This window comes from Poecile atricapillus, chromosome 3, assembly GCF_030490865.1.
Source record: "Poecile atricapillus isolate bPoeAtr1 chromosome 3, bPoeAtr1.hap1, whole genome shotgun sequence".
Classification (NCBI taxonomy): Eukaryota; Metazoa; Chordata; class Aves; order Passeriformes; family Paridae; genus Poecile; species Poecile atricapillus.
The window spans coordinates 96,257,642-96,272,831 of NC_081251.1; the positions used below are offsets into that span (position 1 = coordinate 96,257,642).

Consider the following 15,190-nt stretch of genomic DNA (forward strand, 5'->3'; position numbering starts at 1 on the left):
GAATCAGCTTTTCATTGCAAGAGAAAACACACGCCTTGTGAGGCAGCTACGGCAGGCAGGCTGGATAACAAAGGATAGAGTAATTAGCAAAGTGCCATGTGAAATCAGAGACCTACATTACACAAGAGACATGAAATGCAAAGGAAAGGAAAGGTGGAAGTGAAGAAAGCTGTTAAGGAAAACTAACAAAGGCTATAGAAGAAAATGTAGAAAACAGGTGGAAGCTGTCCTGTTCTTGAGTTTGGTGCAAGATCCAGGACAGGCAATGTTAAAAAATTTTAAAAGAGGCATTTTCTCCTGCAGAAGCCTGGACACAAAAAAATCTCAGGTGTTTTTGGGCTTAGGGTTTTTTCCCCTCTAGGGTATGACTGGGCAATGCTACAGGAGGTCACTTAAAAATGTACAACATAAGGGCTTGTCTAGGGACAGTATTTCCATTTCTGTTCTCTTTCATAATCTTCCTTGTGGTTTTGGTGGTTTGTTTTTTTATCCATATTTAGTTTTTCAGCACTGGCACTGGTACGAAACCCACATAACTGCACTGTGCAATAGCAATGACTGGCACATGATTTTCCTGCCGTTTCTTTCACTGAGAAAGGATCAGCTGCAGGGACCGCACGAGGACACTTCTGGTTGGTGTTTGCCAGACCTTCTCACACTGCCAACTAACAAGGTCAGAAAATCCCCGCCAACCAAACAAAGAGCCCAAATGACATCAAGTTAGGCCATTACTTGACTGCAAAGCTCCAGAAAAAATTCATAGCCCCTCACAAACCCCATGCCATGTAGGTGGCCAGCTCAGGGAATGGTGCTGTCCTTTCAGATCATCGACAGCTCTGGCTGAGGGCATGGGTACCAGTGAGGCAGTGAGGGGCAGTGGAGCTGTCAAACAAACAGTTCCAGAGGTGAAAACCCCACTCTTGGACTGGGATGGCTTCTTTTACCTGGGAGACAGGTGGAGTAGGGGAGGGGGAGGGGAAGGGGGATGTATAACACATCAATCAAAACCTGATTTCACTGAGCCATACCCCCAGTGGGAAGACTCTTGGTTTGCCATTGTATTTTAGCAAAGTGGTGCTGTGGTAGCCACAGGCTGGGACGGCAGCAGCAGAGAGCTACAGCAGGGTGTGTTGTCTGAGCTGTGAATGCCAGTATCCCAAGCCCTTTATTTTCTTTAAAGACTAAGTAGCTATTTCCGCAATTTAGAAAGGTTTGTGCTCCTAGCCAAATTCCCCAGATTCCTACTGAAACATTTCCAAAGGATTTCTGTGCCCGTCCTGGCTTTACTGTAAAGACAGCACAGGGAGAAGAAAAAAACCCAGAAAAACTCTGCAGAGACAGAGCCCTAGAGGAAGCTTCATCTGAGAATTGTATCTTCTGTGATGCTCAGTTTATGCTGTATGGTGCTTAATGATCCTCTCATGAAAAATGGTACAGAAAGCATGATTTTTTAACTGCATGTGAAAACTTCAGTCAATGATTAGGGTCAAACACATGTTGAGGAAGTCTAAGAGTGCCACTTCTTATTATTTTCCTTTTGTATGTATACATTTTTAACAGTGCCTTTTTGACTTTTAAGGTGCAGTATTAGGTTTTCTTGTGAAGATGTACTTTGCAATAATTAAAAATCAGGAATCTAATAAAAAGGGGGGAAACTACCAAGAAATGGGGAAGGCCAGCTCTGTGCACACCCACTGTGTGTGTGGATGGATTGATGGATGGATGCCTGTGTTCACAGCAATGCCAACACTGAAGCCAATTCTGACCATCTTTGCAGAGTCCACGCAGGATTCATCTTCCTATTGCCCTGCTGCTCCTTTTATTCACAAAAATCCCCCTATTTCCCAAGACAGCTAAAACACAGACAGCATGGCAGCAGGGCAGGGCAGGGGTGCCTCTCGCTGTGTTGGCACTTGGAGGCTGTGAAGCACAAAGAGCCCTTGGTGCTGCCCCGGTGCCGCGGCTGACACAGCTCCTGTCCCCGAGCAGCCCCTGTGCCGTCAGCCAGAGCCTCCAGAGCACGGCCAGGAGCGAAGGCGAGAAACACGTCGGTGAACACAACGACAAAACACTATCAGGATAGGCTAAAAAGCAAGAAAAGCACACATTAGCACTTCAGTGATGGTTCCAGAAGGGTCCACAGGACAGAGGGGCTGAGCCTGAGGGAGGGGGGCTGCAGCCCCTCAGAGGGACGGGGCCCAGAGCCCCTTTCTGGCCACTTTGCCCCCGCACTGCTTAACCCGCCTGGATCCCGGCAGCTTTCGGGGATCTTCGTTAACACCCATCCGGATCACTGCTCTGGGGGCTGTTTACTTCCATTCAGCAACACTGGATCAAGTAATACAGCTTTTTTTTTTTTTTTTCTTGATTTATTTTTTATTTTTACTCAGAACATATTAAAGGAGTCTCCTGCAGTAGGAAATGAATGATAGACTTGGTTGTTGATGGAGAAAGCAAAAAACTACTTCTATATGATATTAATGTGATCTTAAAATAGTGGGAAAGTTTTCTTTTATGACATTGACAGAGAGGCAATGATTTTGAGTAATGCAGGTTGATGTGAAGATGCTTTAAGATTAAATAAGCGCTATATAAAGGCCTGCCAGCCTGAATTCTAATGTGCTATGAGACATTTTACATATTTAAGAGTATGCAAAATGTCTTGTACCGCACTAGAATTCATTCTGACAAGGCTTTATATAGCATTTATTTACACTCATGTCGTGCTTTAAGGGAGAAGTGCAAACGCTGGCTCCGTTTTGAATGGAAGTAACAAAAGGCAACGCTAATTGCTCTGTTTCCTCCTCCAAAAAAGAAAACAAAACCAAAACAACCCCACAACACAAAAAATAAAATAAAAGCAATCAAAAGTGGAAGCTTGTTTAATATTGCTCTACCATCATCCTGAAAGGCATAATAATTTGAGTTACACATCTGAACTGATTGGAGTTACAGAATCATATCTCCTTTTTGCATTTAACAATATATACAATATAAAATAAATACATTTACACAAATGGACATTGGTTGGAGCACACGGTATGATACACATCACAAAAATATACAGTTGATTGCTATACAGATGTGAAGCCCATCTACAGCTATAGACATGTTTGTTTTCATTTGTTGTTTTGTTTCGGTTTTAAACTACTGGCTATTATGCAACTCCTGGATTATTATAAGCAGTTTAATTTTTTTTTGTCCTTTTGCGATCTTTGCACAATAAGACTGCCATAAAATGTTTTCCTAGGCAGGTAAACAGAGACGCTTAAATAATTAAAATACAATCACCAACACCCATTTTCTCTTCTATAAGAAAAATAGCAGTTTTAATTTTTTATATCTTTTTATGTTATCATTTAAATGCAAAATAGTGGAATAAATACAACAATCTGATCTGATTGAAACAAATGTGTAACTTCTGGGAGTTACACAATCATATTGCTTTAAATAAGAAAAAATTAAAAAATGAAGCAAAAATAGAAATTAAATTGTTATGGCTAAAACATACACCCTTTGAAATTTTCCCAACACTTCACATTAAGTAAGTGGTCTTGAAAGAACTCTTCTCCAGCAAGGTTTAAGATGAACAACATTATAAAGCCCGTGCAGTTTTTTTAGCTAAGTTTCAGGTAATGGTTTTACAGTCTTGAGATACTTGTTCTTTTGCAGCTCCAAAAAATTATGGAAAATGAAAACTAAAGTTTGCACCGTGTGCCTTTAACACATCTCCATTTTTTGTGTGTTTTTTGTATACTTCTATTGATTGGCTTTTGACCCTGAAGCCCAAGTTCTTTAATGTGATACAGCAAAAACAATATTTATATTATATATTTATATATATATAGTGTACTTGAACAGTAGCAACTTAAACCCTGCAGAAACTTTCTGGAAAATAAACTTTTTTTTTTGCACTCTTACATATATAAATAATCTTATAGAATCAGCACCTTTTTCCCAGGAGTTGTATTTTTTTTTGACATTTTTCAAAAGGGATGTGCCAATTTCTGAACTCCTATCACAGCTATAAATTTCAAGTTATTGACCATCTGAATGAATTGCTAATGATGATTTACCTAGAGTCACACTACAGTCACTTCTCTACTGAGAAAACACAATCTACAATATAGTCCCATATAGCTAATGATAGATACACAGTTTTTTTTTTTTCCTAGCATGAGGCCGAGAGAGCATCGGCCCATTGTTATTTTGTTTAAAGCACACAACGTAGCAATAGTTTTGGAAACTTGTCCGCACCAAAAAAGTTTTGCAACAACACAGAGCGAGTTAATAACAACATCTGAGAGATGATTGAATAAAAGCTATATTTACAGCATTTAAAAATTAGACTTATCTATAATCTTGAAATATTCAAAGTTTTATTTCTAAGCTATACATTGGTATTCTATAATAAACTGTTACAGAAATTATCCCTTGTTTTGAAAATATTATGATTTCAGTGTGTATCTGTTCATAACGAGTATTTGTTTGGAGTTTCGATCTCTTAATTATTACTAGGAAGAACTTTATTACCGGTAAGGAATAGAATATACTACTGTAATCTCCTGAGGAATTGTACATCCAATATTGTCTCTAATTCTACCCTGTGTCTATAAGCACACACCACAAGAATCCAAACACCACAAGAAGAACAAGACAACAGTCTTTGAATGCAACATAAAAATTCAGAAAAGCACAGCAAACATGAAACATTGAAAAGCTGAACTACATTTCTTTTGTTTGTTAGGATTACAATTTTAATTACATCTGTGTACATAGAATAAGGATGTTCACATAGTACAGGGAGCAGCTACTAACACTGGTACATTGGTATAGCATTTGATGGAGGTTATTGTTTATTGGTTATTTAGCGACTGTAGTTTTCTGGGGGCATCTAATCGGTTTATACATTAGATTACACCTCGTAACAGTCTTGAAACTGACTGACTTTCATGCTGTGACAATACTGGTTGAAAAGCACATATACTGGTTTAGCTACTTGTTAAGGATCGCCATTTACAAACAAAAATCTAAATCAATAAATAAGGTATAGAAGTGTTAAATTCTTCAATTTGGTCAGAAGTCTACTTCTCTGATTTCTTAATTTTGCAAACGGCGGCCTCATTGCCTCTAAGCTACTATTGTTTCATAGGGTTTTTCTGCGTGTGAGGTTACAATTTTGCAAACAGGCAGTAGTATCTCGTTCCTTTGCAACTGAAGCAGTAAGAAATCACTGGGCGACCGCGCCCCTGCACAGTCGCTGTCTCCTAACGCCGTTACGGATTGGTATTTGACATGGAGCATTTATATGGTAGACTACTCGGATATACTGCAGGTGTAATCTAATCCTTTGAGTCAGTGAACATTTAGTTATAAACTGGAGCTCATGTTAAGAAACTGGATGTTTTGGACCAGACTGGCACACAACATAAATTGCATCCGTGATAATATGCACCTTCCCTTCGACTATTGCTTTAGTAAGATAAATTCCCACATTAATAAATGGCTGAAAACTGGTAAAGCTGGTACAAAAAAATCTCCATTAGTAAGAAGAAACAAAACATTTAAAAAAATCTTCCTTCAGGATTCATTTGTCCTTCATTATTGTTCATCATTGTTCAAGCCAGCACAAAAATGCAGTATTTCTTTCTCTTTAGTATTGCATGAATGAATAAAGCTTAAACTATTCCCTGAAAAAGTTACATCGTAGCTAACCTAAGAAATATCTGGAAGACTTGAAAAAACAATTAAGGAATCAAATGGCTGTAACTGATCTAGATGGAAAATGCAATGGTAAGAAGCAGCCGATGCATCGTCGCTTTAGTCGTCTAATTAGAGACTGCTCCTATGAAATCTAATACTGCATTCAGTCAGTTCATCGTGTTGTACTGTACTGCTAGGTACGGTGCTTCTCTCTTTGATTCCTTTGTCATTGGGGACATTATGGTTCATAATAAGTTCACTGGCATCCATATTATGGATTTCCATCCTTTGGCAGGCCTGGCTTCCATCTCTCTTCAATTAGAGACCTCTTTTAAAAAGTTCAGCAGCAAAGGAAAAAAAAAAAAAAGAGAAAAAGGAAAAAAGGAAAGGAAAGAACAGAAAGGAAAAGGGAGAAAAGGAAAAGGAAAAGAAAAAACTGCATCAGAAAGACACAGAAGAAAAAGTTGAAAGCTGCTTCACAGTCTTGCTGCTAAATATCAGTGCAGTCATTTAGTCATTTTTTCCTTAATTAAACACTAAGTTTCTTTGCCATTATTATCCTGTTTATTTTCCCTTTTTTTTTTCTTTTTTTTTTTTTTTTTTTAAAACGTGCATGATGGGGAAGCCCATGATGCTTTAGTCAGACCTTGGCCTCCAGCATTTCCAAAAAAAGTTTGTGCATGGGGACTTTGCCTTCCAGTTTGATGTTGTAGAAATGCTGCACAGCCTTGGTGGAGGTTTGCCTCAGAAGCGGGAGAGTCATCAACATCTTGCCTGCACGGCGAGGATCTTCCATGTGCTGCCCGGCCTCGTAATCCTGCAGAGCCTCATGTAAGACATCCTGAAGTTTCTGCACTGCCTCAACATCCTCTATGTGCATTGAGTCTGCAAAACAAAGGAGCAACAGGAGGTGTCAGTCGGGTACACCAGGAGTTTGATAACGCTAAGGCTGCTCGACACTTTCACTGGTTCTGCCCATCCTCTTTCACAAAGAGGGAAGATAATTACCCATTAATTTCTGTACTGACCTTTAGGAAAGTGTATTGAAATGCTGACGAACTACAAACGTACAATTAACTCTTGGGTAAGTAATTCTTCTCCTCATCCTCCTCAAACAAGTAAAACAGTCACCCTCGGTGCTCCCCAAATCATCTGTATGGTTACTGCTTTGAAGGAATGACAGTGCCAAGGGGCTGAAGGAATGGAGGGCTGCATTCTATCAGGGAAGCAAGGATAAAGCAAGGATGCCCTACTGTGGAAAAGCTCAGCAAAATTCTGTGTCGGGTTCCAAGGCTATCGAGTTGGAAGCTCAGAAACACTGACTGTGGGATTACGACCACTGCACCAACACAAGGGAAATGCTGGTTTGAAGGGATTTCCCGATAGGTTTTAGCAATTTTTTTCAAAATATTCAGACAGACAGGCAACACTTAGCATGTTCCTGAACAGCTTTTGTTTGGTGAAGCTGTTCAAGAACATGCTAAGGTAAGGTGTAATCCTTCTCTCCCACCCCCACAGACAGTGGTTCATCTTGTTAGTGTTGGGGTTTTGCATTTTTTATAAAAGACTCAAAGCAAACACCTTGCCCTGCACCTTTGCAGGTGAGATGCCTTGGTGGTGTAAGTATTGAGTGACAGGCCCAGACGCAACACACACCAGGAACTAAACTAAACTGCTACGTGACCCGAAAAGATTAAAGCAATGGAAGTGTGAAATAAAGAGAAAGTATCTAACTGAAATAACTGTAAACCCCTCAACTGGATAGATACAGAAAGTGAAGATGTCCCTGAGAACACGCAGTTACTGGACCATGCTGAGATTACTTTGGATGAGCAGCCCTAATTCTCTGACTTTTATGTAGTCATAAATGCCAAAGAAACCCTGATGTGGTCCTAACTGAGGTGAATACAAGTAAGAAAAAAAAGTCATAGGTGAAAGAGGCCACCAAACAGCCCCTATCACCTACCAAAATTGGGATGGTCACCAGACTTACAGAGCCAATAAAACACCACATGAAAATACAACTGCTGCGAGGGGGTACAAGCCTCAGGGACAGGCCACACTGTGCAAGCTTTGCTCAGGGTGAAACTGGGACAGGGAACGATTGAAGTTCATCCCTGAAAACTCGATTTAATATAACAATGCTTTGCATCCTAATTTTTGGGTTTGGAATAAAGCTACTGATCCCAGATAGAGTAACAACTGAGGAGCCGGATGGTGAAGAACCCACTTCCAACATCGTTTCCATGCCCTGTAACCAGCAGTCTGATGCTCCGGATCAGTATTTGACAGAGTCTCATGTTTTACCCTGTTGATGATTAAACATCAAATTTTGCACGTGCTTCAAATACCTGAATTACATTCAGAGAATTAAGATGCGTCTAAGATTCGCTTCCTAAAAGTTGTCATGCAACTGTTTCCTCAGATAATTAGGCCAGATAGTAAATACCTGCCTCCTTTCAATTACAAACATGTAAACTGAAACACAAACCAGTAAGTAACAGGTTAACAAAAACGTTCCAGCTATTATTGTCACAACAAATGTGCAAATTGAAAAGAAAAAAAAAAATAAAAGTTACAGCTCCTGCTCTAAAACAGACACTTAATTATATACAAGTTTGGATCATTTAGCACGTTTTATTGATTCTGATGACAGTTTATCTGTTAATTACACATAATGGAGTCCTATGGGAATTTTACATGTTTAATAATTCTGAGTCTTAGTGAATACATGCTCTAAGAAGTATGCAGCTAAGACATAAGCTGCTGGGATGTGATACTGCACATCAAGGTGCACTGTGCTGAAAGCACAGAAACAGAAATCTCTCTCTTAGGGATAAAGAAGGCTACAACATTTTGAAAAAGATGACAGGCAAATATTACTTCTAGCAAAATTTAGTTCTAATTAATATGAGACCATTCCCTGAATCCATACATTTTTGATAGTTTTCTAATATGGTAATTCTATTCAGTAATTCTGTGTCAATAAGAGAAAAGCCCTGAATTCTGTGTCCTACAAACAGATATAATCGATACAGACATGCTAACACACACATACAGACGTGACTGATGTCTTAAGCACAGGGTCCAGCCACCAGGCTTTAATTTGGAATGCAATCTCCAAAAACATTGTTGTCTTTACTCCCTAACTCTTTACCAAGTCCTTGGATATTCACTGCTGTGCTACAGAACACACTATCTGCTACTCCAAGTAATTTTTCCGTAAACCATGTGCTGTTTGTGCAGAAAAACCACCTTTTCCTCCTCTCCCCAGATCCACAGTGCCACAGCCAGATTTTCTGGGGAACAAATAGGAGTATTTTATCTGCAACAAATCCTTGATGAGTCAAAGACTGACTGTTGTCATTACTTTTTTTTTTTTTTTTAAACACCATACTGCATAAAGAGACAGGTTTTTCTGGAGATTGTGACTATAAGGGCTTAGTTTTTAACCCTTTACAAAACTGGCCTTTTTTCTTTTTTTTTTCCCAGAATCAGTATTTGTAACAGTGACCATAAGTTTGCAAACAGATGGATGGAGCCCAGACTAAATGTATTTTTCACAAAGAGCTGAAACTTGGCTAAGATGTCTAACTGTGTAGTTTGGAGAGCAATTTGGCCTGCAGTGTTAGGAATATCTATGCTCTACATATTACTTACAATGAAAATGAGTGAGGAGGGAAGAGAACATCCCCCAGAAAAGAATCAAAACCTGCCCTTTGACACAGCTATTACATTTCATGCTTTAAAACTCTTCCACTGTGTGGAAAACATCCAAACACAAGGGCTCTTAACCTCTCCTTGCAGGGGTGATTGTGTACCATCCCTCTGGTAAACAGGGCAATTATTTACATGGAGAAGTAATAGTACTAAAGCATTTAATGCATTTGTTGCTGTCTTTGAAATTAATTTAGTAGCAGGGAAGAACGTGCCCAGCCAGCTCTCTGCCCTCAAATGGTGGTTCATGGAGCAGTTCAGGAAGCTGTGCCTTGGGGAACAGATTTGGCCACAAGGAATGGGGTAAGAAAAAACAGCAGAGAGAGGGGCACTTCCAGTGGTGATTAAGACTTCAAACTGTTCTTTTAAAATGGTGATTTAGCTTGAAAGATTTAGAAATTATGTAATCAAATTACTATGATAATTTAACTCCCCATTTACAGAAAAGATTCAAACTCATTTCAGCTGTACTCATTCTAGTGTCTGCCAATGTTTAAATGCAAACTCAATAAATCTGTGCTATTTAATTAGACCATGATTCAGCTTGCAGATTGCTCAGGAAAATATTAATCTCCACAAAAATCCTTCTTCAAGTTTCAGCCTTGCAGTCTGGAACTTCCACTTTATTCCTGATATTAAACGAATGTAGATCTTAATCCCTCAGGTGTAAGCCTTTGAAAATAAGGAAAATGGTTGAAAATGCTGAACTAGCCAAGGGGAAAAGAAGAGGAAAAACAAAAGAGAGAAATCTTTTCAGTAACTACAGACTGGCAGATGTAGAAGTGAATTCAGAGCAGGCTAAGTCATGGCTAAGTATGGCTCATGTATTGGGATAAACCAAATCCTCAGAAATGCCATCAAGAACCACTATAATTTAAGGAAACACAGACAATTTGTGTGACAATCTAGAAATAAAGGAAAAATTCCACAGAAAATATGAAACTAAATTACAAGTGAGTTTCAGTGTTCTTCCTATACAATAAAACCCCTTTTTTTTTATGTGTTGGTTTTGGTTGTTTTTTTTTAAGTGGCTTTGCAGGCGGTCTGAATAATTTACAATTACATCCCACACTGGTGATATCCAGAGGAAACCTATAGGCAGATGTAACACACTTAAAAACCAGCCCCTATGTAAATAATTAAATTAAACAGGGTAAGTTCAAAGTGTGATTTGAATGACAGCAGAATTTGATGGTAAATGCCCTCCAAAAACATGATCCCAGGCTGGTGAAACTGAAGACAGACAACCACAAGACTTGTTGATACAACTGCTGAGAACATGGGAAATCCCTGGCAGGGAAGAATTTGTTCCTGATCAAAGCTGCCATGGGAGAGAGTGAGATCAACAAATGAGGAGGACATGGCCTCATTGAGCTCTGCTTGGAGAATCTCATTCTATCCGTGTAAATGCTTTCTTTCACCATCACAGGATGGGAAAATACAATTGTACCTCTTCTGATCAGTTGATTGATCAGATCATTGCACAGAAATAAGAGAAAACTGGAGTCCTCATTCAAGAAAAACACCGCAAGGTCCAGACAGAAACTCAGATTACAATCTACCTCATTTAAAATTCAAGCTTCATCTCAAATGCAGCAAATAAACATCCAGCCACCCAGGAATCATTTAGAACACATCACAAAGGGTGACAACTAGCTAAAAATTGGAAAGCACCTGAACTAAGGGTAAGGAAACCTCTCAAAATTCTACTATGAGGATTAAGTTAAAGGCTAGTATCTCTATATTTTGTATATAACATCACTCAGAAGTGGAAGAAAACCAGATATCTTAAGTGAAGTATTTCTTCACGTCAGAAAATTCAGACAGCAAAAAGAAAATAGGACAGTGAATCAAGCAGCAGGGAGCACACAGCAGTGAATACACACATTAAGATGCTGGTAAACCACATTGGAGAGGTAGATACCAATAAGTACTTGAAATACAGCAACTGCTGTGATGTTTCTGACTCCATACAGCTGAGCAGTTCACAAACTCAGTCTGGAGAAATCCCTTTAGAAAGCTGTAGAATCCTGGAAAAACTGATCAAGATTAAGAACAAAAAGCAAAATGGTTTTTGCTTTATGTAAGGATGCAAAAAATCCTAATCCAGGTAGTGTTTCAAATAAACAAGTTTTGTTTTTTTTTTAATCTAGATAGTACTGCCAGTCCAAAACCCCCAAAAAACTCACTGCAGTGTTTACTAAGGGGTGAATTGTTCTCAGAACTACAGAACCCCTTCCTCTTCCCCTGAAACATGTGCCAGACTTGCAGAAGGACACAAAGTGCCTGCCCACATTGTGTTTCTGTATATTTCTATGTGAAACACAACACAGTGACATTTTGAAAAGCATACTATTTCAGACAGAAGCAACCCATGGAAATTGCCAATCGCAAATCAAACCCTCATCCAGCATGAATTCCTGTCCTTTTTCCATCCAGAGCTGGAATTACAACAGACCCTTACTTTGGTCTTCCCTGTGTTGGGTAAACAAATATACTTATTTTAACCTGCCTGTTTTTCCTGAACATAACTGTTTGCTGGGATTTGCATGGTTAGGCTAAGAGACAAGCACAGAGGCAAACAGAATATTTTCCCTTACAAAAACATATGGGAAAAATGGTCTGGTATCTGGAGTATTCTATTGGAAACAGACACTTCAACTGGAATAGATGCTGAAAATGAAAGAGGAATAAATGAAAAATTCCTTGTCCATAGGAATTATAGGCAGTGAAAACTGAAAACAAAGTACTAACTGGGTTAGCAGTGAATTAAAACCACTGGCACAAGGAGGTTAAAACAGCAAACCAACATTTTCTTTTTTATTCCTGGAATGGCTTACTTTCCACTAGGAGAGGTAGTGAGGGCAATAAATATAGGAATATTTGCTGCAAAGCAGAAAAAGCAGCACACTATGAACTGGTTCAAGACCCTACACTATAAGGCTAATAAAAGCCTGGAAAAAAGGGAATTTTTTCCCTTTTGTATATAGATTGATAGATAGATTGATAGAGCTGGGGGGTGAGACACCAAGTAAAAGAAAATGTTTAATGAAGACTTCTAAGTATTTTTATTCACTGCAAGATATAAGAAATTACCACAATTAACATTGAGGGCAACTAAGTTTGGACTTGCTTCTTGCCCTTCATGACTCTCATGCTACTAACATGTAAATACTATCTGCTTATTCCCTAAGTGAGGAATAAGTCCAAGTTACTTAGTTTCCTAGAGTAGTTTCCAGGAAAAAAAGAAAAAAAAACATTAACCAGTGATTAAGCATTAATTAACCACTGATTAACTCAACTGCCATTTCCTAATGCATACATTAAGTAGCAGATAACAGAATTATTCATTTTCTTTAAGAACTGTGGGTGTCATCTATTTCATTACATGAAAACAGAATGTGATAAATAAACTGTTTTCAAGAAACAGGGAAGCTTTGAGTATAGTGGTGACTTCCTTTTCTAAACATTTATTTCCGTGCTGTATTATTCTCTATACAAAACTACATAAAAGAGTCAAGACCTTATTATTGATAGTTGTCAAAAAAAAAAGATAAGTAACACACCCTTAACAGCTATGTGGGTGTATATCTATATCTATATATCTATCTGTATCTATATGTGCCCAGTCAAGATAAATATGTCTTAGTCATTAATTCAAACACTAACAAGATGACTATATAAAACAAAATTAAAAAGTGGACATTATTAGAAATGAAATACAGCATGTTGTGATATGCACTGGGAATAAAGATGATGTCCTGTGGAGTAAGTGATTTACTGAGCTCTACCAATTAATTTCTATTATGATAATATCATATAATGGTGATAGCCTAGTGCTCTGAGTACACTGTGCATGGAAAGCTAAAAAACTTACAAGAATTTACTAATTTTTTAACAGGATGAGATGATAGTATAACTTTACTGGCACCAATATTGATCTGCACTTCATTATGCTAAAATGCAAGAGATATTTTTCAGTTCACACTCTCTGTACTGAAAGGGTGATTTTTAATTTATTTTTTTAGAAGAGTTAATATCAACGACCAGAAATATGAGGGTGAGCAGAAGTCCTTTTCTCCTTCTTGCGGTACAGGCTACACAGCCAGTGTTAGCATTTAAGATTAAATTTTCAACAGTCCATAAAGCTGTACTTTTAAGTGCCCAGCATCCACATTTGGGTCAGGTTTTTCAAGATGCCAGCAGCCTTTAAGCAGATACACAGAGATCAGATATTCAAATGTGCTGACGTATTTTGACTCCCCTGTTCCTTACATCAGGTCTTAGATGGGAACTGAGCTTCTCTTAAGACTCTGGTCTCAGGTGTGACTCCTAAGCTCTTCTGCAACATTTGGCCTGGAGGCCCAATTTAGTCCTTACTGATTAGGCAAATTCAAAAAACTTCTCACCTGCAACTCCCTGTTTAGTGTTACCCTAATCAATATACGGGAGCACGTCCTGGCATGGAAGAGATGAGCAGCTCATCTTTTCCATGCCGGAGCGCTCCCGTGCGCGTGCCTGCACTTGTGTACACTTCAAGCATATTTTGTAAATATTTCACCTTCCCTTACACACGAGGAAGTAATTGGTACATGCATGTTTTGGAAACCATTCAAAGTTGATTTTCTGCGTGGGTAAACAAAGTGCTCATTGGTGCCAGCTCGCCTCATTTGGGCGGTGTGAGGCGGAACGCGGGGCAGCCGTGTCCCGCAGCTTCCAGGTACCTCCTGGCTTTTGTGTACAGAAGGCATGGAAAGAAGGGAGGAACTCATGACACCAGCATGACAAGGGCAATGCCAAGGAAAGAGTGACTTCTCTGAAGTATAAAGGCTGTGTTAATTACTATCAAATCAATGCAGATGCTTAAATCTAACCTGATAAATTCCATATTTGCATATTAAATGTAACCATTGAAATCACGCCTGCACAGACTTAAGGTACGCACAACTGAAGTGTCTATACATTTCAGTATTGTGCTCTTACATGTGTATTTAAACTACCCAGAGTCTATATGCACTCAGTTTGAAATCAGTGACAATCTACAACATAGCCACATCTTGCATTTCTGCAAATTTATGGAAGTTGGTGTGGCATTGCCAGCCCTGCATGGGGAACATTTGATAATGGCTGTCAGAGAATGTCCCTGAAAAACTGCTACTCCTCCCCACCTTTTAGGGACCAAATGTCAGGATTATCTCAGATCCAGCACTGCACAAATGGGCTCTGTAAACCTAAAGGAAAGTGTGTGTTTTAATGCTCTCGCTACTGAGATTTGTTGGCCAAAACAAAGCTTGTGGTATTTATTCAAACAAAATACAATCGATATGAAGACAATCTACAATTTCTTTTTCCTGCTTCCAAACACCAGCAGGGAAAGTACTGTGACACTGTATCATAAATCACTAACACAGATATGGAGCTATAAAACCATCTTTGTCTACTGCTTACAGTAGAGTCAACCTGGGAATCTTTCCAGACAGTGTGGATATGGCAAAAGTGTCTGAAACACAGAAGATTTCTTATTATACTCTCCACAGCTATAAAAAGGCTAATATATTTTAAACTGGAAAAATAAACACTGGAAGAAAGCAGAAGTAGCAATAAAAATATATTAAAATGTGAATTGCTACTGGTTGATTTTCTAATGGCTTTTTTTTTAATATATTTTCATTAACCAAGTTCCTAGTTATATGAAAATAAGCTATTCTGCTTTTGTCTATTTAAAAAATGACAAAAAAGAATTAATCCAACTTAAATTTTAATTTTAGCA

General features: G+C 38.6%; 1 protein-coding gene across 50 annotated transcripts in view; it reads right to left on the reverse strand.

Annotated features, from left to right (window-relative positions):
• Positions 1–2,866: 2,866 nt before the first annotated feature.
• The window catches only part of ESRRG (estrogen related receptor gamma), a 387,839-nt gene continuing 375,515 nt past the window's right edge, over positions 2,867–15,190 (reverse strand). For all 50 annotated transcript variants that reach the window (XM_058835879.1, XM_058835826.1, XM_058835862.1 and 47 more), the window contains one exon: positions 2,867–6,588. In XM_058835879.1, coding sequence (XP_058691862.1) covers positions 6,344–6,588 — 245 coding nt within the window. In that variant the 3' untranslated portion in view covers positions 2,867–6,343. The remainder of the gene's footprint in view (positions 6,589–15,190) is intronic.